Source organism: Calonectris borealis, chromosome 28, assembly GCF_964195595.1.
Source record: "Calonectris borealis chromosome 28, bCalBor7.hap1.2, whole genome shotgun sequence".
In the NCBI taxonomy this organism is placed as follows: domain Eukaryota; kingdom Metazoa; phylum Chordata; class Aves; order Procellariiformes; family Procellariidae; genus Calonectris; species Calonectris borealis.
In genome coordinates this window covers 3,903,924-3,930,546 of record NC_134339.1, presented here as the reverse complement: position 1 = coordinate 3,930,546, position 26,623 = coordinate 3,903,924, and the positions used below count along the sequence as shown (strand labels likewise).

Here is a 26,623-nt window from a genome sequence, read left to right as displayed (position 1 = left end):
AGAAGAAACTTTTATACTGAGCTCAGATTTGTAGGTGGAGATGTTTCACCTGCTCTCCAGATTTGTTGGCACTGAAAATAGCGCTTCCGTCCAGCTTCCTTCTGGTAATTCTGACTCAGGCTTCCAGTAATGGAGGGTGTTTTTTTCTTTCTTCTTTTTTTTTTTTTTTTTTTAAATTTAAAAAAAGGAAATCATTGGAGTGTTTATGCTTAAAAACTTCCCATCTTTCACTTCTGCTGGTGGAGCATGGGTCTCTGTAAGTCTGGCACTCTTCGCAAGCTATAAACTTGAAGTAGTGCTGCTTCTGGAGTTGCTGATTATTTTGGATGCCATGAGCTGCTGGCTTGACCTTGCTCACTGTCGGGAAATTCCAGTGTGATTTTGTTTGCGTGAGGCAGACAACGGATCTCCTCGATTGTGCCTTCCCAGCTAGGAGTGTCTTGGGAGCTCTCCTTGCTGGCTGCGGCGCAGCGGGCTGGATGGTCCAAAGCCATTATTAACTCTGAGATGGGAGAGACCCGGCCAGCCCGTACGGCAGCCTGACCCCCACCGTCGCTGGCCTGGTGGGGGTCTCGGTGCGGTTTGAGTTCCTGGGCCTGGTGGCTGGTCTCTGTAGTGGAGGTCCTCGCCAGTGGAGGTCCTCGCCAGTGGAGGTCCTCGCCAGTGGAGGTCCTTGCCTCTTGCAAGAGTGAGGTGAGCCTGAGGGGCAGCTGGAAGCGTGCAGGCTTTGGTGGTCTCAGGCAAAGGATAGCAGTCCTTAACCTCGGGACAGCTGTTAATTGGTGCTGGCCCACGGGCTGTGTTCTGGTGCAGTTATCTAATTACTTTGATCAGTGGTTTTAACGCTAAGAACAAAATTGCAAAATCGTTAAGTAAGTGCTTGCCTCAAGGGTAGTTTGAAAGAAGATGTAGAGTGTTGGTGTTCTGATTTAATGCTTGGTTCTTTCCCAGCGATGGCTTTTGGTTGCAATTTTGTTCAGTCTTTCCCATTCTCCCTGTTTGGATCTCCTCGGCTGTACTCCAGTCTCCCCTTCTGGTCCCCAAAATGATGCTCTTTCTCCTCCATTAGCAAATCCAACCCAGAGCTCTCAGTTGGACTCACCAGTTCAGATCCCGCAATGAGAATCTACACAGCTCCTTTTAACGAGGACCTGTCTTGTCGGGAACAGCAGAGCAGTTTTGTACAGAGCTCCCTTCGAAGCAAATGGGAAAACTAACGTGACTGCTCCAGTGCAGAGCAAATCCAGTGTTCCCATAATAAACTTTGATCAGGTCTTGACAGGGACTGCTGGCTTGTAAGAGTCCTTTGAAAGTGGCAGCGTTTGCACAGGTAATCTGTTAGTGCTAAGGGGAGGTGTATGAAAGGTGGGCTTATGCCTGAGATCTCAGGCAAAACATGCCATTTTGGGATGACCCATCTTAATGCTGTGTAGTTTGGCAGAAAGACTCCTGTCCTGCAGGTGTGGGAGGACGTGTGTCCCTGCAGGCTTTCATCACACGTGGGCACACGCGCAAAATGCTCACACTTCTTGCAGGAATGTATTTACCTTGGTCAGTTATTCCCTGTGTGTGTGTTGACAAAGGCATGTATGGTATTTGCAAGATTTATTAGTTTCCAGAATTACTGCCCAGGGCTTTTCATTCACAAACAGAAGGTGTTAAAGCTGACTGACATCATTAGAGTGGAAGATCTGGGTATAGAGCACAAGTATCTTTACTTGTGTATGTATTTTCATACTTGTTGGGGTTGGAGGGCTGAGGTTTAAGACTGCTCTCTCACCTGCACCCTTTCTGTTCCAGCTGTTCTCACCCAGCAGATCGTTCCCTGGCTTAAACAGTTCGAATGACCACGTTCCTGCTGTCCCCAACACCCCGCTCCTCATAAGCTACCAGGTGAGAACGATGGTTGGCTTCAGTAGGATCGGACACTCAGTAACGTCGCAGTGTGGAGGGGAGCAGTTCTGTTTTCCCTTCAGAGGGAGCGAGACAAGAAAATCAGACAGATGCAAGTCACTGCCCGTTCCCAGAAGTGTCTTATATTTCCCTTGGTGGAACCTCGCTGTGTTAGAGAATGATCTGGGCTTTCTTTACAGCTAAACCAGCGCAGTCTGTAGAGGCTGCTCTTCCTGGAATTACATGACTTTGCTTTACGCTGCTGAGTACCACGCTGAGTTTAAAGCTGGTCTAGGTCCCTTACTCAGGGCCAGATTAGAGCACAGCTGGGCAGAATTCATGCTAGCCCACAGCCCCTCTGAAGGGTGATGTAAACATCTTTCCCTAATTCGGTGTGGACCAGGCGTTGAAAGTGGCTCTTAAAACACTTGCTGGGCCCCCGGGGTGGGCTCTCGCAGATGGTTTTCCTTGTGTTGCTGTAGTCTATAAATGAGATTAATTGTATTTGAAGGGTTTGTGAATTTGCATAGGGATGGTTTAAATGATGGTTTCTGGCACTGTGTAGCGCTGCGTGTGTCCATAGTTCAATGGGAACTTTAACATTTGGTCAATGCTGTGTTTCTTTTCAGTCTCAGGCTCCTGCAGAGGAGGAGGATGAAGGTGAGGAGGAAGAAACAGAAGAGTTGGGGCAAACTGAGACCTATTCAGAATATATACCTTCAAAGTGTGAGTGTCTTGCCATTGCATGAGTATGGGAAGTTCTGTTAACTCCATTGTGGACCAACCTAATTAACTGCTCCCTTATTTTCCTGCAAGCAGTATATGGTCTTTGCTGTGGCACATCCCAAGCTTGTGATTTTCTAGAAAAACTTTACCAGTGTACTGATGCTTTGTTGGTGCTACGCTAATTTAACAGAATACTTTTCTGTTGCTTGCTTTTGGGGGAGGCGTGACTTGTTTTTGGCAATCTGAAATTTCAATGGAACAAAAGAGGGAAGAGCAGGCGTTGGGCTTGTCTCTTTTGTTCCTGAGCAGAGGGCTACAGACTATTACTATGAGGTCTGCAGTCCTTTTTGAGGTGTCCCGTGGGAGTAAAGGTCTTGAGTTATCTGTTTTCTGTGTTGTCATTTAGCCAAGATTGGGAAGCACCACCCTGACCTCGTGGTTGAAACGAGCACTCTCTCCAGCGTCCCCCCACCCGACATCACCTACAGCCTTTCCCTGCCGTGCTCCGTTGCCGACAAAGGGTCACTCTCTGCACTACAGCTGGAAGCAATCATTTATGCCTGCCAGGTATGTGGCTCCACCTTGCCCAGCTTGCGTGTCTGACACTAGAAAGAAACCGCCTGTTGTAAGGACAGATGTTCAAGTGTGTTTTAAAATAACCTGTAATATAGGTGATGAAACTTCAGAAGCTTTGGCACATGGCATTTTAAATGCCTTTTGAAAGGATTATTTGAAGCCGGGGACTTCTGTGGGGTCTGTTTCCCAAAGAGGCAAGAACTCCTGACTTTTGTTGCAGAGGGGAGAGCTTTACATTTTGGGGGCCTGGGGGCCTTTTCTGTGAACTGCCACTTGTGAGCTTGGCCGTGACTTGGCTGTCGTTTATCTGAGCAGGAAAGGCACTTGTGTTGATGAGATATGGGAAAGGGTTAAGTGGTGCTCTTATAAGCTCACATGAAAGCTGTTAGCAAAGGCAAATCCAGTTTAATTTTCAGTTCTGTTCTTGATTTTGCAGCAACATGAAGTTTTATTACCCAATGGGCAGCGAGCTGGGTTCCTCATTGGGGACGGTGCTGGAGTTGGAAAGGGCAGGACAGTTGCGGGCATCATCTTTGAAAATTATCTTAAAGGGAGGAAAAAAGCTCTGTGGTAAGTTGTTTGGTTTTGGTTTTTTTTTTTTCTCCTTTTCTCTTTTCCCGTAAGACCTTGGAGTTAGTTTGGATCTGGGAGCAAGGAATTCCTTAGTGCTGATGTTGGCTTTATAGTTGACTCATGCTGTGGCCTTTGGTAAGCCGTTTCCACCTCTTTGTGCCTGTTTGCTGTCTGTGAAATGGGAATATTTCCCCTGCAGCGGTGATGGGGAATGAGTCACTGTGAAATGGCAGATTATGTACTACTCCGAATGCCTATCTCCGCTCTCTTTGAAGTCGGTGGAGGGCTATTTGTGGACTTCCCAGGTGCAGATTCAAGCCCCTGGAGTATGGGGTTTTACTGCAGAATACATACAGCTTGTTGTAAGTGGCAGACTGGAGTCTGCTGTAGGATCTTGCCTTGAGGTGTGTGGGCAGTTGGAAATGTGACAGTTTTGCACACCTACTATTGCTTTAGTCAGAGCTATTAATCACTGTGCATGCCCTGACTATCTCCTGAGGAGATAACCAGACCCACATCTTGCTTTGCAGGTTCAGCGTCTCCAATGATCTCAAGTATGACGCTGAGAGAGACCTGAAGGACATTGAAGCCTCCCACATTCCTGTGCATGCTTTGAATAAGGTAGGGGAGAGAAGTTGTAAAGGTGTTCTGGAAAATCAGCCTACAGTAGCAGTTAGATGGATCCACCTTAGCATGCAAAGCAGCAGTTGCTTCTGCCTCCGCGTGGCTGGTGGCACAGGCAGTAGCAGACAGCAAGCTGCTTGCTGTTCCCTTCTCTCACCGTGCTCTTCCCGCTCTGGACTCTTGCTGGTTTTATACACTCTGCAGAGCTGCACTGTGAGCGCAGAGCTGTTTCCTGCAGGGAAGTGCGAAGTACAGCAGGACTTGAACCTTTCTCACCGTTGCTGAAGAGTCCTGCAGAGGGAACAGCTCCTGTTAGACAGGGCCGTGCTCTGCTCTCCTGGGCCGACATTTCCCAGCGCTGGTTTTATGGAACCGCTTTTCAGAGCATGGGAGTAAGGGAGCACATAAAAATGCACAGATTGGAGCCTGGCAGGGGGCTGCAGACGCACGGTGCCATGATTGAGCACGTGGGCATTTCCCCCCAGCTGAGCGAATCAGAGAATTTTCAGACTTTCTTCCAGTTATTCAGTGATGAGGATGAAATATTTCTCAAAAGAAACGACGAGCGGTTGTGTAGTGGCTATTCACAGGATTCTTCGTAGCCTGTGCTTTCGTCTCTTGTCCAGTGCATCAGCCTTGTCCAGGCTTGTGTTTGCCACACCGCGGGCCAGTTCACTGAAACACTCTCCTCTGGTTTTTAATGGTGTTGAACAACCAGCTCTTACGAAGTCAATGGAAACCACATGTGTTCAACACCTCTGAATGCACTCTATTAAGAGACTGAAAGGGATGTTTGTTTTCAGACCAAAAAGGCTTTAAATGGAACTTTCTTCAGATAGGGACCACGTCTTTTTTCCCCCTACCTTTTATTTCATCACAGGTGGGACCCATGACAGTAAGATCGGCAACGATCTCACCTGGTCAATGAAAAAAATTATTTTCTAGTCGTAATTAAAACAGATGGAAGGGTTCAAAACAATTAAACACTCTAAACTGTTGGTTAAAAAAATGAAGCGACTTCAGTTGGCCAGAAAATTGAAGTCCTAGCGTGGTCTCCACATTTCACTGCATGCATCCAGATGTGCTGACACATTGGCTAGTGGAACTTGTCCAGACATTTAAAGTCCCTGTCATCACCATATCTCGGTGCCAAGTAGAAGTGCTAAAGACGTCAGCTACCAACAGTCTTTTGTCTGTTCTGCTCTCGGATTGGGTTTTGTTCTCGGAGGCAGGAGCATGTGTCCTGCACGGTCACAGCACAATCGGCAGTGTTGATTGTGGGCAAAGAATGGGCGCGACATTCTGGGGACAAGCATCGTGAGTGTGTGTGCTCTCGTTCTTCCTTTCTGCAGATTAAATATGGTGACACAGCTACCTCAGAAGGAGTCCTCTTTGCCACTTATTCTGCGCTGATTGGTGAAAGCCAGGCAGGCGGGCAGCACAGGACACGCTTAAAACAGATTTTGGACTGGTGCAGGGAAAATTTTGATGGAGTCGTATCCTTTTAAAAATAAAAAAAAACTGGAGAGAGAGAAGAATTGCGTGCTTGTGATTGTACTTCACCAAGAAACAAAGTGCTTGGGGCCGTCTGAAGTCACTGGGAGCAGCTGTGCCGAGCAGCCTGGTGCCTGCGGTAGATATTTAAATGCTGAAAGCACATGCATCCCTAGATATTTAAATGCTGTAAGCACATGCATCCCCCCACGCTCCTCTCTCCTCCTACTCCGCAGTGTTAATGGGAGGAGGGGAAGAACGCAGCTGGGATTAACCTTTTCAACATTCTTCTCCCTCAGCAAGACAAGACAAGACACACCTTGGAAGTGAAGGGAGAGGGAGGGGGAAATGACTTCGGGCTCTGAGAAGCAGAGGACTAGGCAAACTCAACCGATTTCATGCAGCGTGGGGAACGAGGCAGTCCTGTTGATGTTGGGACTGGTTGTTCCGTTTGCTGGAGGAGGCTGGGTTGTATTTTCTGTCTGCTCCCATCCTTGTGATGAAAATAAATAGATCCTTTTTCCTTAACTGACATTCCCCTCCAGATTGTGTTTGATGAATGCCACAAAGCCAAAAATGCCAGCTCTACTAAAATGGGCAAAGCAGTCCTGGACCTTCAGAACAAACTGCCTCGAGCAAGGGTTGTTTATGCCAGTGCCACAGGTAAGCTAATTGTGCGGGTGCCATGCGTAAACAGTCGCCAGTCACCTCTGTGATCTGAAGGATGCCCCTGAGATGTGAGCACGTACACTGAGAGTACACGGTCATGGAAGAAGAGGTGAATGGTACTGCGATGCTAGAGGGGAGCCTAGGGTGCTAAGATCTGCCCCGAGCCCCACCACTGCCCATTACTTGTGACTTTTTGGCAAGTCAGACTAATTTCTCTCCAGTTTAACTTGTTCCTGGCCGGCTGTTCAGCTGTATGATGATGCTTGCCCACTTAGTGTATGGAGGGCAATGTTTGGAAAGGTCCTTGGGTGTCTTGTGGCATGATGGCAAATGACCGTCCTCTTAAGAGTTCACTGTACTTGAGTCAAAGCTATTCACAACTTCTGTGGTTTTGCTAACAGCGAATTCTGTTCAAACAGGTGCCTCTGAGCCAAAAAACATGATTTACATGAGCCGCCTGGGGATTTGGGGGGAGGGCACCCCTTTCAGAGCATTTGAGGAGTTCCTGCATGCAATTGAAAAGAGGTAAGTCATGTCCAGCATCCCTTTTCATGTGGCTTACATTTTGTGGCAGCCTTTGTTTGGGAAATGGGCGCAATGCCTGAGGACAGTGTCTGAGGACAGCTTGAGCCAGGAGAGGTGGTGGTTCTGCAGAGGCTGCTGCCCTGTAGCAGCGGAAGGAGTTTCACAGCTGTCTTCCTCTCCCAGGGGAGTTGGTGCAATGGAGATCGTGGCGATGGACATGAAGGTCAGTGGAATGTACATTGCCAGGCAGCTCAGTTTCACTGGAGTGACCTTCAGAATCGAGGAGATCCCGCTGGATCAGCAGTACAAGATTGTCTACGACAAGGCAGCGAAGTTGGTGAGCTGGTCCCACTGCAGTGGGGAGACTGATGTTTAATTACACTTCGGGACACTTGTTATGTGGGAGGGTTTGAGGACCCTGAACATGGCCATGACCACAGACTTTGTTTATAAGAAAGAAAAGGGATGCACATGCTCAGCTTACATAAAAAATTACCTTACATTTTTTTGCTTCTATTTAAAAGTTCCATATTTGCAAAGCAGAGCTAGCGCCGAAAGGAGAGAATGACCAGACTGTTCATTCAGCCTAACACAGCAACATAAATACTGACGTTAAATCAGATTATCAAACCCCAGACCGTTCTAATAACCTCCTGCACAGCAGTAATGAAAAAGAAAACTAAGATATTAACTCCGCCTTTCTCGGTATTGTCTGCAGTGGGCAGAGGCCTTGATGGTGTTCCAGCAGGCAGCCGACTGGATCGGCTTGGAGTCTCGGAAATCCTTGTGGGGTCAGTTCTGGTCAGCTCACCAGCGCTTCTTCAAGTATCTCTGCATCGCTGCTAAAGTCCGGCGACTCGTTGAGCTTGCCAAGGAAGAGCTGGCGAAGGATAAGGTGTGGTATCAGAGCCTCGCTGCAGCGGCAGCAGCCATCAGTCTAACGTTACAAGTGATTTTTTTGTAGCCTGCAACCAAAGGGAGTTAATTACTGTTCAGCTTGACTTGAAAGCAATTTCAAACCTCTTTAAGGATGAATTTCTCTCCAGATTAACCAGAATGAAGTGCAGTGTCCAGGTTTCTGAGAACATTCACGGGAAATTATACCGGGGAGTTAACATGGTCTCGTCTTCTGAGGCATTACCCACTGCTCATTTATGGTAGATGTGGGCAAGCTGATCTGAAACAGTATTTTGGGTCACGTTCAAGCTAGAAGAGGTACCAGATCCTTCACCTTGAGCACAGCCCTGTCCTTTCATCCATCTGGATGTGATTTGGAAATGTTAGGCAGAAACTACCTAGCAAAGTCAGTTAGCTTCTGTAATCGGAGTCATCCTCCCTGTGGTGTGAGCAGATGTACGGTTTTGGATGCTGAAAGATTTGAGACGGTTCTTGATCAGGAGCTCTGCTACAGGGGGACAGAGGCCAAGGGAAACGTGCCTGGGACTTGTAAAATACAATCTCTTGAGCCTGTAGCTGTTTGCCCTGGCGCTGGCTGCGGTACACCCACCCTGACGCCCTGCTGTGCCATCCCTTGTGTTTCCCTGCAGTGTATCGTCATCGGCCTGCAGTCCACCGGGGAGGCTCGCACCAGAGAAGTCCTGGATGAGAACGATGGGCATCTAAATTGTTTTGTTTCTGCTGCAGAGTGAGTTAAAAATCCCTGTTTTTCTGCTGGGGAGATGCATGGGAGGCTGGAGACATGCTAGGGAAAGCCCTGCCCTGGGGCCATTATCACTTGCAGTTCTTGAAATGCAGTTTCATAATGCCTCGCCCTATAGAAGCTGTAAATAGAGAGGACACTTAGCTGGGTCTCTGAGGCGCTATTTCTTCAGCGTGACTTTATCAGCTAGATCCTGGATTTTGAAGTTTCCTGTGGTCCAAACTTGCATGAACGGCCTGATCTGACTCTATACTCTGAAAGGAACTGGCAGGTGTAGGAGAGGCAGAAATGTGAGCTCAGATGTGGTTTGTGTGGGTCTGACTCTGGAAAGTGGGGCTGTTGACAGTGAAGAAATGAGCAAGAGAATCTCATGTAATGACAGAGGCTGGGATGATAATGTGAGGCAACATTGCTGGAGTAGCGAGAGGAAGGAGTGCTCCGAGGAGTTTAGATTCACCAGTGGTGGCTTTCAGCACACGTATGAGGCAGGACATGTTCGATTGCCAGGCTTCTGCAGTGTCCTGGTTGTGTTACCTTTGTTCCTAGCTAAAGGGCGAGTTGGTTGTGCCTGAAGTGAAGCCAGCAGCAGGACTTCTGCTGCCCTTCCAGCAGAAAATGAGGCTTATGCTCCCCGACATTTCTGCAGCTTTCAAAATACTAGCCCGTCCCATGAACACGGCTGTTCCTGCACGATGGGTGACGAAAACCTGGGACGTTGGGTTGAGTTGCGTTTCCTCTGTTCTGCAGGCGACAGGGCTGTTACCGTTTTCTTTTGAAGTGACTTTTAATGCAGATGAAAGCAATGAGAGATGCCAGAGACAGTATGTGTCCAGCTTAGGTAAAGCTTTCCTCCCTTATTGATGGAAGGGGTGTATTGGTCTCTGTTGCTCTGTTGTCTCCAGTCCATTTCTGAAAAAAAATACCAGTTTGGTGACAGTGCGCAAGGCAAGTCTAACAACTGCTTGGATTGATTTCGTCTCTTGGATTGTTTTTCATGTCACAGAATTCAGAGGACTTGAGTCTAGAGGACTACGTGGTCCCTTTGAGGGTTGGCGGTCGAAGGAGGAAGGGTCTGTTAGTGATCGCGCACGCTGCTCGACCCTGTCCCCAGTTCTAGAGGCAAGAGCTCTTTGCTCAGCAGCGCTGGCCAGATAACTGAGTGTCTCCTGGCATCTGCTGAGCCTCCAACTGCGGCGTCCTGGTTTTACAGCACTTCAGGGGATTTCTTGAGGGGAATGTGCTGGGAAGAAGCAGTTGTTTAAAAGATGCCAAGAAACAGGGTTAAAAATAAACGGATTGTTCAGTGAGTGAATACCGGCCCAACCCTTTGTTCGCAGGGAAGACGGTGAGTGCAAGTGTCGGGAAAATGAGCAAGGTTTCATGGCAGGGAGGCTCCAGACCTGAGAGTGAGTCTTTGCATTTTGAGCCCAGGGTCACCCCAGCACACAGGACAAAAGGGCTCTTCTGGTGCCCTGTAATTGCAATCACTTAATAGCCAGCACCGGGCTCTGCCCCTCCAGGGAGCGGTGCTGTCTCTGTCTCCTTCAGCCCCTCACACCACGGGTCTTAGGGCTCCCTCCCCGGTTCCCAAGGCTCCCTTTTTCTCACACAGGAGAGTTGTCGTGTCCATACCTTTCAGCTGTTGCTTTCAACGTTTTTTTGGTTTTTTTAACCAGAGATCATTCAGCACTGCCTTCTCATTGCGCTGGGGGTTCATCCCCACCCAACATGATCAGCATTTAAGCATTTGCTCTTTTATTTTGCAGAACAGCCCACAGAAACATTTGTTTTCCTCCTCTTATGATTTTTTTTTTTCCATTCACCTGAAACCTCTACGTATCTGTGTTTTGTCACTTTTCTCTGTTTCGTGGGCAAGCAGGCCCACGTCCAGTTAGTCAGAGGACTTGGTGGAGCACATTTGTTGGACAGCCTGACAGTGGTCTCTGCTGTCAGAGCGTGGAGAGGGGCTGGGACACTGGGACTTACTGGATTTTTCAGTAGTGATGTAACAGCTTCCCAGTATAGTGTTTCCCATTTAAAACTCCCTCTTAGCTGCTACGTAAAGGTCTTGCAACTTTGGCATGCCACGTGGTCTGTTGCAGTGTCTCCCTGGAACGGCCCCACTCCCTCCGCCAGCAGGGAGGCCACGGAGAGAGCGTTTTTCCCGGCATTAACGGTGCTTTGCATCCCTCAGCACGCCCGTTCCATGGCTGAGGATCTGCTGGCGCAGCCCACGCTTCCCATGGCCGACTTCTCTGTCTCCCAGCAGAACCCTTTGGTGAAACACGCTCAGTCTGAGTTGCTGCTCTTCTGGAGAGCCACGCCGTACCCTAGCACGCGCTGATCACGCGCTAGTAGTTGTGGTGCAGGATTTTACCCCTCTCTCATGAAATGTGGTGCTATCTCAAATACACATTGCTACATGATAACCGGCAGATGTTCCTATTCCTGGTAGCTAGAATAAATTTTGCATCTTACTTTCAGAGGCGTCTTTCTATCACTAATTCAGAAGCACTTTCCTTCAACCAAAAGAAAGAGAGAAAAAGGAACTGGCATTAAAAGAAAACGTAAGAGCACACTCCACTGCCCAGCATCTGACCTCCTGCCTTGCTGCTTCATCCCAGCCACTCAGCTTTTTCTTTTTCTTTTTCCCTTTTCCCTACTTCATGCTTTTTGCTACTCTGCCCTGGTTTCAGTTTGCCCTCCTGCACATCTCCCGTCACTCTCTCTCATCTGGAGGACGGCAGCTCTAGGTCATTCACCCTTTCCTCCCTCTAACCCACTTCCCTGTCACAGCGTAGGTCCTCGCCTCCGCCACTCACCCAGTAGCTGTGCCCCTTTCCCTCAGCCGCTTCCTTGCCTAGACTGGTGGCAGATTGCACAAGAGTCCCGGCTGCATGTCTGAAGCCCTCTTGCAGCAAGGGGGGGTTTCTCCACTTCCCCTGACTTATAGCATGGCAGGTGTCCTGGGGGAAAAAAAGAAAAAAATCACTTCCCTGCCAAATTATTGGCTGTGGCTGCAGGTAAAAAGAGTTTTGGGATTTCTCCTCCAGTGGGATGTGGGAAAGGGGGAAGGAGGGGGACAGCAGCACTGGCAGGTTGTGGAGGTTGTCCTGACTGGCTGCCGTTGCAGAGCCAGCTGGTTTGAGAGCCCCCTCACGTAGCGGGGGCATGTCTTCCTGTGCTTGGAAGTAAACAACATCCCGAAACACTGGCACCTTCCCGTGTCCTGCACATTCCTCTGGAGGCAGTCAAAGCTGCGGGACTCCTTCCCCTGAGGAGTTAGCGCTGCTTAGAGCCGGCTGTGTGTTCATCCTGACGTGTGCAACTAGCTTCAGCCCTGATAAAGATTGCCTTGTTCTTCCTTTCTCTCTCTTCCTTTCTCTTTCTCTCCGTCCCCCTCTCTCCTTCCCTTCCTAACTCCCCCCCCTCCCCGAGAGGCGCTGTCTCTCTGAGATCAGCCTTTCATTTGGGGCAATCTCAGCTATTTTGTGATTTCTCCTCCTCTTTCTGAGCTGGCACTTGCTGTTCTGCATTGATGGACGAGGCTGGGGACTGTCCCCTGACACCGCTCGCTATCCCTTGCAGGGAAGCAGAGGGGCCGCTGTGCCAAGGCTCTGAAGGGCGTGTGTGACCCCGCGGGTGTGATCAAGATCAGCGATGACAGCAGCACTGACTCCGACATGGGGCTCGACAGTGACTTCAACTCCTCCCCGGAGTCCGTGTTTGAGACGGACGATGTCATCTTCGTTGAGCACACCTACAACGGCTTCGCGGCTGAGGACAGAAGTAAGCAGAGCAGCGGCACGGGGTTAGCTCCTTCCTCCCCGGGGGGAGCTGGGAACCGGAGTCACTCCGTTCTAGTGGATGGCACCCAGAGAGCCACCCACCCCAGTGCCCCGCAAGCATGGACAGCGGCAAATCATACGTGACCCTTGGAGGGTCTGGCTTAAGGGGATTGCAGAGTCAATGAGCTGATGTGAGGAGACTTTCTTGGTGTCTTCTTGAAATGGTGAAGCTCCTTCTGTGCTTGGGACAGCCTTATGAGCTTGGCTAGATTTTATCCTGGGATGGTCAGACTTGGGCTTGTGAGGTTAATTCACATTAACCTGCTGTGATCAGTGAGCAGGAAGAATTTGCCCTGCATGCTCCTTTCCCCACCAAAACAGGGAAGCTTAGCAGCATTTATTGCAAGTCAAGGGGTCTTTGCCTGCTCATCAGATCGTGCCCCCAGAAGCCCTTTGTGACTTTTTTCCCCCCCTCTCTGATTTGCAATTATCAGGTGACTCTAAACTTTTGCATTTTATGTTCCAGATAATTTTCACGTGCTGCCTTCCCAGAAAGAGATGCATGGCCTGAGAGAACTCGAACACGTGGAAAAGATGAAGCAGGACCTCCTAGCAAAAGTAAAAGCACTGGGCAAAGAGCTACCTCTCAATACCTTGGATGAACTGATCAATCACTTTGGGGGCCCGGAGCACGTGGCTGAGGTACTCGTCACAATCAAGAGTATATTTTGGTGGCAGTTGGTGACAGGAAAAGGGGCCAGCCAAGGGGGTTCCTGCTGGAAGAGGGTTTCCCCTCTGTCCTTGCAGTCTGAAAAAGCTGTTGAGAATTGACTTTCTAGATTGACTTGCTGCTCCGTGCAGGTCTCTCCCCTCTGCTAACAGCCTCTCTCTCTCCTGTGCGGTGTGTGCAGATGACGGGGAGGAAGGGCCGGGTAGTTTGCAGACCGGATGGCTCCGTCATGTTCGAGTCTCGTGCAGAGCAAGGCCTCTCTATAGACCACGTCAACCTGAAGGAGAAGGAGCGTTTTATGAAAGGGGAAAAGGTGAGTCAGGTTCGAGCCAAGGAAACCGCCAAACACTTGTATGGGAGCGAGTACACTGAGAGGGACGGAGAGGGAGGGTGCCTTTGCATGCTTTTGCCTCGCCAGCTTCAGGCCAAAAAGGCTCTGCAGCTTTTCTGACTGTCTGACCTGCTGGAAGGTGACAAGGAGTCCTGGGTCCCTTCACGGGCTGGGGACTTGTGCTGTGGGCTGTTTCTTGAAGCAGTTTTGCAGATGTCCAGGAATCTCACTCCCCTTTCTCACTTCTTGTCTCTCTCCCTTAGCTTGTAGCAATAATCTCCGAGGCCTCCAGCTCAGGTATCTCTCTCCAAGCAGACAGACGGGTGAAAAACCAGAAGCGCCGGGTCCACATGACGCTGGAGTTGCCCTGGAGCGCAGACCGGGCCATACAGCAGTTTGGTGAGGGTTGGGTGTTCTTGGTCCCTGTCCCCTTCCCCTGAGCGTGGTTCAGACCAGGAAGCCTTCGGCAGCCCTGGGAAGGAAAGGCGCGCGTGGCCGCCCGAGCCAGGCTCGTGCTGCAGCTGGGGCAGCTGAATTTAGCTTTCTGAGGTACAGCACCTTGCAAAGGACAGTGCTCCCATATTTTTCCAGGATGGAAATGCAGACACAAAGCAGTTGTGACTGATCTGTCTTGTGGGGAAGGTTTGTGTTGACTTCAGGAGTGATTTGCAGTGTGGGAAGGGGGAACCCTCCCATACACGTTAGCAGCGTGTCCGTATGAAACATGCCGGGGGTGCCTGGGGATTTCTGTTCCGCCCTGGGGAGGCTCTGTAGGATGGGGACAGACAATTCCTCGACACGTGAACACAAAAGAAATAACGCACGTCCTAGCTTAAACTGGGGAGTCACTCCTCAGCCCCAGAGGGTCAGGGCTATAAACTCCACTCTGTCAAGGTCTCAGCAGCACCAGGGTGATGAATGTGACTGTGCCTCTGTCCTTTTTCCCCAAAGAGAGATCTCCTTTGAAAACCAGCATGATGGAAAGTTGTTTTGGCTCTCTCACCTCCTGCTCAGGCTTCCCTTCCCATACCAGCCAGGCTGTACTAACCTCTCCTTTCACTTCTGTTCTCTGTAGGTCGAACACACCGATCGAACCAGGTTTCTGCTCCAGAGTATGTCTTCCTTATCTCTGAGCTGGCAGGGGAGAGGAGGTTTGCATCCATCGTGGCAAAACGTCTGGAGAGCCTAGTAAGTGCCCTGCAGCAAAGAGATTAATGTGTCCGTTCCAATTCTCTCTGAAGAGCTTCCATTTCGGTGTTCCCGCTGGCATGGCCAGCGTAACTAGCACGGGGGATGGCATCGCCCCTGACTGAAGGCACTGCAGTTGTGGAACGCAGCCGGCTTTCAGCATCCTGGGATTTGGGAAAGGAAGTGAAGAAGAATACGTAACCAAGGCATCAGGAGGAATTTTCGGAAAGCAGAACGCAATCCCAGATGCTGGAATTCCCCCACTGTTACAGGAGCATAAACCCATCTGTTTCCAGAAAGCTGATGAAATAGTTAATGGAATAATTGATTTGTCTCTGTTTCATTTTTTCTTTGCTTCTGATAAATCCCCAAATACTTTGGTAAAGTCTCAATATTCCAGCGGAACACTGCCTCCCCACAGCATGTTCTTATCCTGGCCTCTTCTGAGACGTGGCTTCGGCCATCCTTCTCTGGTGTTTTGCAACAGCTAAAAGTAAGAACTTTTTGCTTGGTCTGCCTTCCTAGGGTGCCTTAACTCATGGAGACCGACGGGCCACTGAATCCCGAGACCTCAGCAAGTACAACTTTGAGAATAAGGTAACTTACGGCTGTTGTCGGAGTAGCTCAGCCAAGGAGGGGTTGAAGTAGTTAGCAAGTGCCTTCAGTGGGAGCCAGAGCCAGGAAGATCATTGCTGGCATCTAGAGGCAGGATCTGACCTAGCACCCAGCTCCCCGCCTGTAGCCTCGCGTACATCGTCCAGAACCGCGTGAATAATCAGCGTTGTGCATCTGAGCACCACGCTGGCGAGAGGGAGCCGGGAAGGGTGCTTGGGACTCTGTCCCCAAGGGAGCTGGTGCCAGCGCCGGGGTGCGGACGCGCGGGTTCCTGCACTCTGGTCCCCAAGGGGATAGAGGAGGCCCCTGACACACGGCTTCCCCCTTGGCACAGCCACCAGGTCAGTGGCCTTTCCTGGAGGCGATGGCTTTCCCTCCAGTGCCAGCAGAAGTGTTGTGACACACTCAGTCACCGCTGGGCTGCCAGCCTCGGTTCGTCCCGTGCGTGACTCTTGTCTCCTCTCACAGTACGGGGCTAAAGCACTAGACAGAGTTCTCTCCACTATCCTCAACCACACGGAGAACAGAGTTCCTGTGCCCAAGAGCTATGACAGAGGGGAGGCTGCGTTTTTCCACGGTAAGAACATTATCAGCTTTGGGGTTTCTTTGCATCTTGCTGGCTGGGTCGGTCTCAGGTTTGAGATGCTTGAAGGAGCCGAGCAGCAGGCTGGAGCAGAAGGTCAGGGAGAGGGAATAGTACCACTGGCTTTGCAGCTCACTAGGGAGCAGGGCATGTCACCCTGCCGAAACGGGTCTGCGACAAGCTTAGCTGTGAAATAACAGGCACAGCTGGAGGGAGAAGCTTAACCCTAAAATGTACAAGCTGTCTTCTGCCGTTCCAGAAATGAAGCAAGGTCTCATCTCCGTGGGGATCTGCTGCAATCAGATGAAGTATGGCACCGTCTCAGTGGAGAAGGGTATGTGTCGAACTTCTCCTGTCCAGCGTAGGGGAGAAGTGAAGGAGGCGGGGGTGTCATGGCCCACCCGGTCCATCTGCACCCAGCGCACAGCCTCGAGGGCTTTGCTGTGCAGCCGGGGCAGGATATTTGCTTTGAGGGGAGGGTCCTGCGGGGATTAGGTCGCATTTCCCTGCAGCAGCCTGGCAGCTGACTGCAGCCTGGAGGAAGAGCCCTTGGGCTGCTCTCTTGGGCATCAGTGCTGTGCTGCCGTCAGGAAGGGACGTTGGTGGCTTGTTGGGTGGCTCTCTTTGGCAGCGTGCTGGTGGGTTCCACGCCCAGCTGTGCCATGTTCCCTGACCCACCGTGCTCTTGCAGACTGCTCCATCACCAAGTTCCTGAACCGCATCCTGGGTCTGGAGGTGGACAAGCAGAACATGCTCTTCCAGTATTTTTCTGACACCTTTGACTATCTGATTGAAAAGGACAAGAAAGAGGGCAAATACGACATGGGCATCCTAGGTATGGAGAAAGAGGGGTGGTCAGACCTCTCCCTACTGCACCCCTGGGGTTCCCTGATCCTCCCTGTGCTGACTGACGGCTGTTCCAGCCTGTGCTGTTGCCGCGGCCATCTCGGGCACTGTGGTGTCCCCACACAGCACAGATCCTGGGACTCTTGCAGGGAGAGGAGGTGGTATGGGAAGATGGATCTTACAGCTGGCACGTGTTTTGGTCTTTCCTCCTGCTATAGATTTAGCCCCAGGAGTGGATGAGATCTATGAGGAGAGCAAGGAGGTCTTCCTGACCCCTGGGCACCCGCAGGATGGGCAGGTCGTGTTTTATAAGGTAGGCAACCTGCACAGCTATCTCTGCAGTCCAGTCTTCTCCAGTGCTTCCCAGTCTGGGGCTGTGAGCCGCTGGGTCCGCCCCCCTGCCCTGTGGCTTTGTGTCATGTTTGGGTCACATCTGCCTTGGCCATGAGCAGGTAACTGATGCTGGGAGTTAGAGAGGGGAGGCAAGGAGAGGCCCTGCCCTGCCCCAGGGGCTCGGGGCTGCCGTGCCCGTGAGGGCAGTCCGGCAGTGCCCGTTTCTAGGCTGCAGCAGCACTGCGTTTGTGTTGAGGGTGTGATTTGACACTGTCCTGCCCTCCCCCCGCTGAAGTTTCAGAATCCCTCTGTTTGTCCCTGTTTAGATCAGTGTCGACAGAGGCTTAAAGTGGGAGGAAGCTTATGAGAAGTCACTCAAACTGACAGGATCCTTCGATGGGTTCTACCTCTCCTACAAGGTAGGTCCCTGGGCTCCGCCAGGGTGGTACCTCAGCTTGGAGGATAACTCCAACGGGAGAAGGTCCGCCGTGGCTGTAAGAGGTCTGTCTGACCTCTTGCTGGGGGCTGGGAGATGCCTCCAAAAACCCCCATCCTGGAAGGTTTAGAGAAGTTTAGAGAAATATGGACTTGGGGAGAGAGGCTGTGACTGTAACCATCAGCTCTACCCCGACAGATGCGAGGCTGCAAACACACGTGTCTGCTGGCAGAGCAGAGCCGCGGGAAGAACTTCATCCTCTACAAGCCAAATATTGGGAAGCAAAGCCAGCCTGAGAGCCTGGACAGTCTGCAGAAGAAGTACCGGCGGGTAGGTGGGAGCTGCAGCCTCCCAGTGCGGGGAGAGGGAAAAGCCTCTTTCTCCTAGCAGGGGTGGCTTTGGAAAGACGTTTGCTGTAACCCCTTCACAGCATCTTGTAGCCCTGTTGTGGATTGGGCAGAGATAGTGGTAGCACCCGGGTGTCATGACTCCCAGCCCTGGATTTCAAGGCTCAGCTGCATGTTGGGCAGTGGAAAATCTCTAATGCTGCGTGTTTCTGCTGCAGGTGCTGCCCGAGGAAGCCAAGGAGCACTGGGAGAGCAGTTACCACTTCTCCTTGAAGAAGTGTAACCATGCCGCCTGGTAAGGCATCTGCAGCCCCAAACCCGTCCTGCCCTCCCCAAGGCAGAGCTGGTGTTGGGGAGAGGGTCCCTGGCTGTGGCAGTGGGGAAGGACCACGCAGGGAGGCTGTGGGTGGGGGATCCTGCTCTGCCGTGGGAGCCTGTGCTGATTCGGGTGGTTTTCTCCCATTTAAACTGAAGGAACAGGAGCTGCAAGCTGATCCAGGAGGGGAAGGAGTGCTTCCAGGGCATGCGCCTGCGTCACTACTACATGCTCTGTGGGGCCCTGCTGCGCGTCTGGAGCAAGATCGCCAGCATCATGGCAGACATCACCAACACCAGCTACCTGCAGATTGTCCGCCTCAAGACCAAGGAGAAGAAGAAACAAGTCGGTGGGTGAAGCGCTGGGAAGGGGAAGGGGAGCAGGACGTTTTAGGAGAAGGAAGAAGGGGTCCAGCTGCCCAGTGCCAAGATTCCCTTCCTAAAAAGGGACTTGTTCCGGCCTGGAAGCACCCGCTGCCTAGGTGACCCCATGGGAAGGAGGGGAGCTGGGGCCACCCTGACGTGTGTTTGGGCACCGGGCAGAGGGTGTGAGCTGCCTGAGCTGCCCCCTCCATGCCCATGTGAAGCTGTTGCTGCCTGCTACGAGCCTGCTGCGGAGCTGCTTTTGCTCTGGTTGCAGTCCCGTCTCCCTGCTCTGCAACCCGGCCAAGAGGCGAAGCAGGCTGGGAGCGTGCTTGGCAAATGGGCCCCAGTGCTGCTGCCCGTCCCTCTGTCCCCACGGTCTCCTGTCCCTTCCCGAAGTGCTTTGGGGACTGATGCACATTCCTCCCCTAGGGATAAAGATCCCCGAGAGCTGTGTCCGTAAGGTGCTGGAGGAGCTGAAGCAAATGGACGAGAACGTGAAGCGAAAGCACAACCGAGTCCTCCAGGCCCAAGAGCAGAGCCCGCAGTTCTCCCTGCCGCTGCACATCCTGCCACAGCCCCTGGACCTCACGCAGACGGGGTCCGGACTCCCCCTGCCCAGGCACTCCCTGCGCCAGGACAAGATCCTGGACTTGACCTACAGCCCTCCCAGCGACAGCATTCCCGACGTGGTGATGAACCCAGAGCCCGGTGTGTTGTGCTTCCCCTCGGAGCCCGTTCTCCAGCCACACCAGCAGCACAGGTTACCCTTTGGCTTCAGCCACCCTTCTGCCTTCAAGAGCCCGGCCCCTGTCCTGGAGGGGAACGTGCCTCTGAGCTCCTCGCTGCATGAACACCTGCCTCTGCCTCACCCAGGGCCCTTGCAGACACTGCAGCAGCAGCAGCAGGAAGATTTTGTCCAACAGGATGGGAATATCAATTTTAGAGAGATCCTGGAGGACATGCTAAGGACGTTAAATGGGGCCCCCCAGGAGAACATGCTCCCCCAGGAGCGCCAGAGCGTGATCCAGTTCAGTGGGCCTTTCCCAGAGTTCTGAAAGCTGGGCACGCCAGGCGATGCTCGGCCGCTGTGGATCCATATCTTTCGGTGCAGAGGTGAGAGCTGGGGAGCCCCGGCTTTTCTACTGGTTTGGACTGACCCTTTTCTGTTTTTGAGGGAAGAAAAAAAAAACCTATAGTTCCTTAAAGCAAAGTTTATTTATATATAATATACAGTCAGGCATGTATAGATTTGTATATAACATGCGCTTGGGGGGGAGTTGAGTGCTGCCAAGTTCAGCTGATCTGGACTGATAGTCTCTGCTGTGTTCGAGTCCTGCTCAAAGGTCAGTGCCCGTGTAGGACTGAGGAGAGAGACCCCCTCCTCTGTGCCCGTCCCCCTGCAGACTACTGAGTGTCCAAGCTGGGTCGTGCCTTCCCCAGCCCCTGGTCCCCCCCGGGAGCTGGCTGACCAAACTCTGTCTGCATCGGCTGCTGCCAGCTTCCCTCTTGGGCTGCCGTGGGCCTTGAGGCTGCTCTGGAGGGCTGGGTCTGAAGGCAGGGGGGAAGGGGAAGGGGATGCTGTCCCAGAGGAGCTGGGAGCCACTGAGCTCAAGCGTCCCTCTCTGCAGGGTTGGGCAGGCGTAGCGGAGAGAAGCAAAACTGCCTGCGCCTGCTCTGCCCTTCCCGGGAAGGGACACGGACACCTCTGGGGCTGCCTGAGCTCCGCAGGAGAGGGCAGGAGCTGGCTGCACCCGCGCCTCGTTTGTCAGTATCGTGGCAGAGCTTGTGAGTTTGTCAGAGCTCAGCCACACCGGGACCACGGGGGCATTCCCCGGAGCAGAAGGGCCGCGTGTCCCATCAGCCTGTCCTGCACTTTAGCTTCGCAGGGTCGCTGTGGCTGGCTGTGCTTTGTCCAACTTCTTGCTGTCGCCTGGTGGCCTTTCACCGGGCCGTCTCACCGGTCCTGTTCCTTGGCTGGGCCATGGACGCAGGCCTGGGTGTCTTGGATCTGGGCGACCCAGCCCTGCCCACCGCTGGCCTCGGTGAGAGCTGCTCCCAGGCCCCCAGCAGGGAAGAGTCCCTGGTGAGCACCGGGAACGTGCGGTATCGCTGCTCATGCTGCAAATTCAACCTCCGATACCAAAGAGCAAAGGTCTGCTTTGCAAAGCACTGCCCCAGACGACCCACAGCCCCTCAGACAGGAGCGGCTGAGTGAGCTGCCTTCTCCCCAGGACAGAGGTAGCCTCCAGCCACCTCTTGCCACCATCCCTGTTCCAGCAGCTTCTCACCTCGGCAGGTCCCGGGGAAACTCTTTTTGTTTTTTCTCTTTAATCTAAGGAGTCTGGCAGGAAGCTGCCTGCTGGCAGAAATGCTCCAGGCCTGGCAGCTCCTCCGCAAGCCTCCCCTCCGCTGTCTTTCTTTTCTCTGCCTTGAGTCATCGAGGTATTTCCTAGAAGTGGCACCGGGATGTGGTGGACACGAGACCTTCCCTGGTTGGCCCGGCCCTTCCTTGGAGAGGACCTGGGGAAGGGAGGTCCAGCCGGGAGAGGCCTCTGCTGGGGTCCCCCATGCCCTGACAGGTCAGTCTTGAGGGGGCTGGAGCTTTACTGTGCGCGGTGGAGTCCCCTCCTCCAGGCAGAGAGCCTTGACCCCCCCATGTCCCCCCCCCCAGGGCTCAGGGACCGGTCGAGCGCCCTGTTTGCTGTTGGGAAGTGCTTTGGGTCGGTGTCCGCGGTGTTCGTGCTCCTGCTGAGACGGGAGCTACCTTCCCTGACACATTAAGACCGTGGACCTGCCCCGCGTGATGCGCGTGTGGGCTCATTTTTGAGGTTGCTCTGGTCCCTGCCCTTCGTTCTGGGGGCTTCTCCTTACCCCCCACCCTCCCCGGCTGGCACCTGCCTCCCACCAGCCCGCCTGGCCGGGGTCAGCCCTGCAGTCGGCGCCGCTCGGGGCTGCGTTTCACTGCATTCAAGGAAACCTCCTTACCTCAAAGTAAACACCAAAGACGGGGGGCCCCTGCGTGCCCCCACCCCGGGGCCCTGCCGCTGCCCTGAGAGGTTTGTGCTTTTCCCGCAGCTTTGCTCACGGCAGCCACGCTCGCCTCTCGCCGCGGGGCCGTCCGGGGATCGCCGCTTTCTCGGGGTGCCGCAACAGCCTTTTCCTAGTCCTGAACAGAGCAAGGCTCTCCCCTTCCCCAGACCCTCCTCTATTTAAAATATATCCCAGTCCACACCACTCGTGGAGAGGCCCTGGCTTCGCCCGTGTCCTGGGTCGTTCGCTCGGCGCTTGCTGAGTTCTCGGCGAGGAGAGAAAAGGACGCCAGGAAAACCCATTTCAGAGAGGCTTAAACTCAGGAATAGCGAGGAGGAATTCTCCCGCTAGGCACCCTCCGCCAGCCACTTCTCCGCCGTCACCCGGAGCCTTACCCGGTGGCTTTGACATTAATTTTAAAATATATGCAATTCTCCCTCCCTGATCTCTGGAAAGACAGAGAGCACCTTCAAGGAAGCCCTTCCCTGCCCCCATCCTGTGTTTTTGTCAGGGTTAATAATATGTAACAATATCTTTTAACTAAATTATTATGCAGTTGTCCTACTGATTGTATGTATTTTTAAATGAGTCCCTTTTTTTCTTCCCTTATACCTTTTTGTTAGCACTTTTTAATCCGCTTGTTGTTTGCCTTTGTTTTTCTATGTGTATTTATAATTAATTGAGATGTATATATGTAAAGAGATTTTTTTAGACTATGTGCCTTTGACTAATAATTCCTGGATTTTCTACTTGCCTCAGAAGGATAATTTTTCATTCTGCTCAGTAAAAATGGAAAGGAAGCCACGTACAAGATTTCTGTAAGTCCCAGCTCTCTGTCTGTCCGTCTGTCCAGAGGTGTACACCTGCCCCAGGATCCCGTCTGGGATCGGATCAGGATAGGGAATCCGAGGGCCAGGGTCCTGCTGGCAGCTGCCGTTTATCTCCTGTGTCACCAACGGGGTGGCAGTTGGTGACTGCTGTCCCGAGCCACCCCCTTCTCCCCGGGCCGAGCCAGGCAGGGGCCGTGCGGAGGAGGATCCTCCCTGGAGCCAGCCCGGGCCCTGGCCTTCAAGGCTGCTCCTTCCCGGCTTTGCTGGGGAAAACCCAGAGAAAGGAGCCGCTGTTCAGGCGCGTTCCTCCAGCACGAGCTGTTGTTCGTCACTTGTGGCCGCGCCGGGGACATCTCGCCCAGGCACCGCTCTGTCCCCTGGGATGGTGGCGAGCCCTGGGTGCTGGTAACGGAGGAGCAATTCGTACCTCGCCTTGTGCCACCGCAGCTGGGCATTGCGGCGCTGCCGACGGAGTTCACAGCCAGTGGGGCTGTGGGGCAGCTCCCGAAACCAGCTGCCTACCCCGGCGGGGGCTGAGCGGTCAGGCAGGCTGGAGCAGGAGCCTCCCTGCATCCCCCCAGGCTGCAGGGGGGACCCCAGCAAGGACCCTGGGGCTCTTCCCTACTTGGCTCCGCATTGAGGACGGGGCTCCCCATAGGGGCCCGGGGTGGTTGGGGGCTGTGGATGTTAAGGGGAGACCCAGCACCTCCCCCAGACCCCAGCACTCCTGCACGGCAGATCACCTGTAAGACACGAGCTCTCCTTGCCCACGGGAGACGCTGGCCCCCTCGGTGGGCTCGGCTGCGCCTTTGCAAGCACCAACAAGCTCCAGCCGAGACTTCCCGAGGAGGATGGATGCACCCGTGGTCCTGCACGCCGCGGTCGGACACGTCTCCGGCTACGTGAGGTATTTCACCATGTCCCAATGCGACTTGGTTTTGTTTTGCAGTAATTGCTTCTGGCTGTGGCTTGCGCCACTGCTGGAACTGGCCCCTTTGCTGCCCGGGGCCAGGAGAGGTCTCGGGGCCAGGGGGGTGCCGCTGAGCGCCCAGACTTTGTCTGTCAGCCTTCAGCTGCGTTCAGAGAAAAACAACCCCGTTGCCTCATCGGGGCAGATCCCTCTCGGTTTTGGGTGAGGAGGGATGCCAGGAGGATCAGGTCAGGGGGAGGACACGCACACCTTTCCCCTGCTCTGGCTTCTCCTGCCTGAGCCCCTCGGGAGCGCCAGCTGACCCAGGATTTGTGTGCAATTGCCTCCTCAGCACTAATGAGGATTATCCCTGCTGAGCTCAGGAGTTGTGTAAGGTCTTGGCTCCCTTGCAAAACTCTGGGTTCTCGCCCAGATCCAGCCCCATCCACCCGTCACTGCCGCACACCCAGACACAAGCAGTCATTTCTAATATGTTTATTGCAAGGGGACACCAGATCCTGCTTTATGCCCGTAGAAAAGGGCTGCCCAGCAGCAGCTGCCGGCCCCGTGAAGCCTTCTTCCAGCAGGTGCACGCCAGATCTTCAGGTCTGCCTCACCAGCAAGCTGGTTTGAAGACAGACCGTCATTGGGGCTGGACGAGAAGACTCCACGGGCAGCAGGAGGGCTGCTGCAGGGGCGAGAGGAGCAGATCTACAGGTAGGCAGGCAAGTCCTTCTCGATCACCTGTGAGAAAGAAGGGAGCGTCGTGCTACGAGAACATCATTGCCCCAAAAACATGCCCCTCCATCCCGCCCCAGAGGGGAACCACCTCCCCACCCTGTGCTGGGCACCCGCTTTCCCTGGTGCCACCGCCAACCCCCCCAGAGCACGGGGGTGCCTTTTCTCCCCCCCCAGCCAGAGGAGGAAAAGAGCCGAGACACAGCAGCAGAGCCTGCGCCGGAGCAGTGCTCGGCCCCAGCACTGCTGTGTTTCTCTGCAGATCTGATCTGCAGAGAGTTGCTGCTGCTGTCGCGCTTCCCCTTCTCCCGTGGGTCAGGCAGAGCTGTAACACCAACCACGCCGGCAGCAGACTTACGTAGGGATCCTCCATCGGGCTGTACCTCTTCACCACTTGGCCCTCCCGGTTAATGAGGAACTGTGGAAATGAAGCAGCACCCAGGTGAGTGAGTCCAGCTGTGACACAGGCTCTGTGAGAGCAGCAGAGCAGCCCCGGGAGCTGCTGGGGCTGGGGTGGGTCCTGCCTGCGAAGCTGTGCCCCCCCCTCAGCTGGTTACTGCCTCTCTGGGCCAGGGCTGGAGATAACCAGGCTCGGGGCTCCTGGGGGTCTCCAGGCACAGGGACCAGGACAGTGCCGGAACCCCTCGGGACGCTCCTACCCCGACATCCAGGGGAACCGGAGCCCGCACGTGAGGATCCCTCCTCCCCGCAATCCTCAGGGACTCCCCACCACACCCCAAGGAGCGAGGGTGCAACCCAGGCAAGCCCGGGAGAAGGCGGCCGTGTCCTACCTTAGTGAAGTTCCATTTTATTGCACTAGGAGAGAAAAAACAGAAGTGAGACTGGGGCAGAAAAAACCCTTCTTCTTGCTGCAGCCAGGCCACCTGCTGGGACGGAGCCGACCCCTCCCTGCCTGCTGGGCTGGCTTCCACAGCCCCCCCTTCCCACACTCACTTGCCCAGCGTGCCTCTTCCTCTGGGCTGCTCCTTCATCCACTTCCAGAGCGGGTGGGCATCCTCCCCGTTCACGTCGATCTTACTGTACATGTCAAACTTCACACCGTAGTTTTCAGCAAATGCCTTAATCTGAGCGTTATCCCCGGGTTCCTGAGGAAGGCAGAGAAGGGGTGCTCTGTGGGCGCCCCGGGGCCGCAGGGGGAGCCCGGCCAGCCCAGGGCTGTCCTTGCGCTCCCGGGGAGCCCTCGCCCCGCTCCCCCCCTCACCTGTTTTCCAAACTGGTTGCAGGGAAAGCCCAGGATGCGTAAACCCCTCTCAGCGTATCGGGCGTACAGGTCAACAAGCTGAGTGTAGTTTACAGCGGTTTTTCCTCATTTTGAAGCCACGTTGGTGATGATGCAGACGTAGCCTCTGGAGAGGGGGTGAATCACCAGCCGTTTCCCGGGCAGCAGCGGGGAGAGGCCCCTCACCCCCGTCGGGGCGAGGCGGGAAGGAGCCCGTAAACAAGCTGCTCCCCCGGGTTATGCAATGGATTGTCCCGCTGCGGTTTAATCACCGCCCGGCGCCGCACCGAGGCCCTTTGAACCGCGTTCCCCTCCCCCGCCCCAGGGCGCTCGGCCCCGTGCCCCAAGGCCGAGCGGTGCCCGGCCCTTCCCTCCTACCGGTACTTCTCCAGGGAAACGTCGTTGCCGTCGATGTCTCGGGCGTGGAAGTCATAGATGGCCTTGGCCGAGCGCCAGTCCTCCGCCTGGGCACACTGCGGGGGCGCCGGGGGACGCCGTCAGCGGCGGCCGCCCCGCGTCCCCTCCGGCCGGGGGGAGCCCCGCAGCGACCGGCCCCGCACCGGCGGCTCCGCGCCCTTCCCTTCTCCGAACGACCCCCGCGCTCCCCGGGAGGGGGCTCGTCCGCCCCCCGCTCCGCCCGGCCAGGCCTCAGCCCCCGCCGCCCGCCCTGGGCACCTCACGGCCGCGGCGCCAGCCCGGGAGAGCCGCGACCCGCCGCCCCCGCCTCGTCCCGGTAGCCCCGGGGCGCAGCGGGCCCCGCCGGGCCGCACCCACCATGCTCCGCACCGGGCCCCGCGCCGCTGCCGCCGCCCCGCACCGCAGCGCCCGCCGCACCGCCCGACCCCATCCCATCGCGCCCCACCGCCCCCGGCCCCTCAGCCAATCGACGGCTCGGACGCCCGGAGGTACCGCCCCTTTCGGCCGCGCAGCCAGTCAGCGCGCAAAGAGGCGTGCCCGACCGGATGATGGATGGGAAGCTGACCAATGGAAGAGCAAGGTGGGCGGGGTGGCCGCGGGGATGTTTATCGGCGGGGCGGGCGAGACCATGGGCGCGGGGGGGCAGGGACAGACCATGGGCGCGGGGCGGGGCGGGGCGCTGCAGGCCGGGCGGCGGTTTCCATCCTGACCGGCGCGTGGGCCGCGGCCTGTCCCGGGCCGGGACGCGGACAGCGGCGGAACCGCCCCGGCTGCGGGAGAGGGACCCCCGGCCTCCCCCCCGCGAGCGAGCGGCGGGAGGCGGCCCGCGGCGGACTACAG

At 54.5% G+C, this 26,623-nt stretch overlaps 2 protein-coding genes across 6 annotated transcripts in view; one reads left to right on the top strand and one right to left on the bottom strand.

The window, feature by feature from the left end:
- SBNO2 (strawberry notch homolog 2) overlaps positions 1–22,459 on the top strand; it is a 66,680-nt gene extending 44,221 nt beyond the window's left edge. For 2 of the 3 annotated variants that reach the window (XM_075175406.1, XM_075175408.1), the window contains 27 exons: positions 1,801–1,893; positions 2,523–2,619; positions 3,026–3,186; positions 3,632–3,765; positions 4,299–4,389; positions 5,745–5,888; positions 6,432–6,549; positions 6,975–7,080; positions 7,264–7,417; positions 7,799–7,975; positions 8,628–8,725; positions 11,225–11,307; positions 12,329–12,529; positions 13,055–13,230; positions 13,440–13,571; positions 13,853–13,988; positions 14,665–14,777; positions 15,303–15,374; positions 15,861–15,969; positions 16,235–16,309; positions 16,667–16,810; positions 17,040–17,134; positions 17,481–17,573; positions 17,789–17,920; positions 18,156–18,232; positions 18,412–18,602; positions 19,048–22,459. In XM_075175406.1, coding sequence (XP_075031507.1) covers positions 1,801–1,893; positions 2,523–2,619; positions 3,026–3,186; positions 3,632–3,765; positions 4,299–4,389; positions 5,745–5,888; positions 6,432–6,549; positions 6,975–7,080; positions 7,264–7,417; positions 7,799–7,975; positions 8,628–8,725; positions 11,225–11,307; positions 12,329–12,529; positions 13,055–13,230; positions 13,440–13,571; positions 13,853–13,988; positions 14,665–14,777; positions 15,303–15,374; positions 15,861–15,969; positions 16,235–16,309; positions 16,667–16,810; positions 17,040–17,134; positions 17,481–17,573; positions 17,789–17,920; positions 18,156–18,232; positions 18,412–18,602; positions 19,048–19,673 — 3,828 coding nt within the window. In that variant the 3' untranslated portion in view covers positions 19,674–22,459. The remainder of the gene's footprint in view (positions 1–1,800; positions 1,894–2,522; positions 2,620–3,025; positions 3,187–3,631; positions 3,766–4,298; positions 4,390–5,744; positions 5,889–6,431; positions 6,550–6,974; positions 7,081–7,263; positions 7,418–7,798; positions 7,976–8,627; positions 8,726–11,224; positions 11,308–12,328; positions 12,530–13,054; positions 13,231–13,439; positions 13,572–13,852; positions 13,989–14,664; positions 14,778–15,302; positions 15,375–15,860; positions 15,970–16,234; positions 16,310–16,666; positions 16,811–17,039; positions 17,135–17,480; positions 17,574–17,788; positions 17,921–18,155; positions 18,233–18,411; positions 18,603–19,047) is intronic. The other variant, XM_075175409.1, reaches the window with a different exon arrangement.
- Positions 22,460–23,868: 1,409 nt separating this feature from the next.
- Positions 23,869–26,245, bottom strand: GPX4 (glutathione peroxidase 4). Of its 3 annotated transcripts, none has more exons than XM_075175422.1 (7): positions 26,141–26,245; positions 25,745–25,839; positions 25,349–25,493; positions 25,081–25,232; positions 24,918–24,942; positions 24,485–24,582; positions 23,869–24,132 (listed from the first exon to the last, which is right to left on the bottom strand). In XM_075175422.1, the coding sequence occupies exons 1-6, from the start codon at positions 26,216–26,218 to the stop codon at positions 24,514–24,516; spliced, it is 564 nt and encodes a 187-aa protein (XP_075031523.1). In that variant the 5' UTR covers positions 26,219–26,245; the 3' UTR covers positions 23,869–24,132; positions 24,485–24,513. The 3 variants fall into 3 exon arrangements, with proteins under 3 accessions (XP_075031523.1, XP_075031521.1, XP_075031522.1); XM_075175420.1 differs by having other exon boundaries at positions 24,485–24,544; positions 26,141–26,244; XM_075175421.1 differs by having other exon boundaries at positions 24,485–24,544; positions 26,153–26,233.
- Between the last annotated feature and the right edge of the window lie 378 nt (positions 26,246–26,623).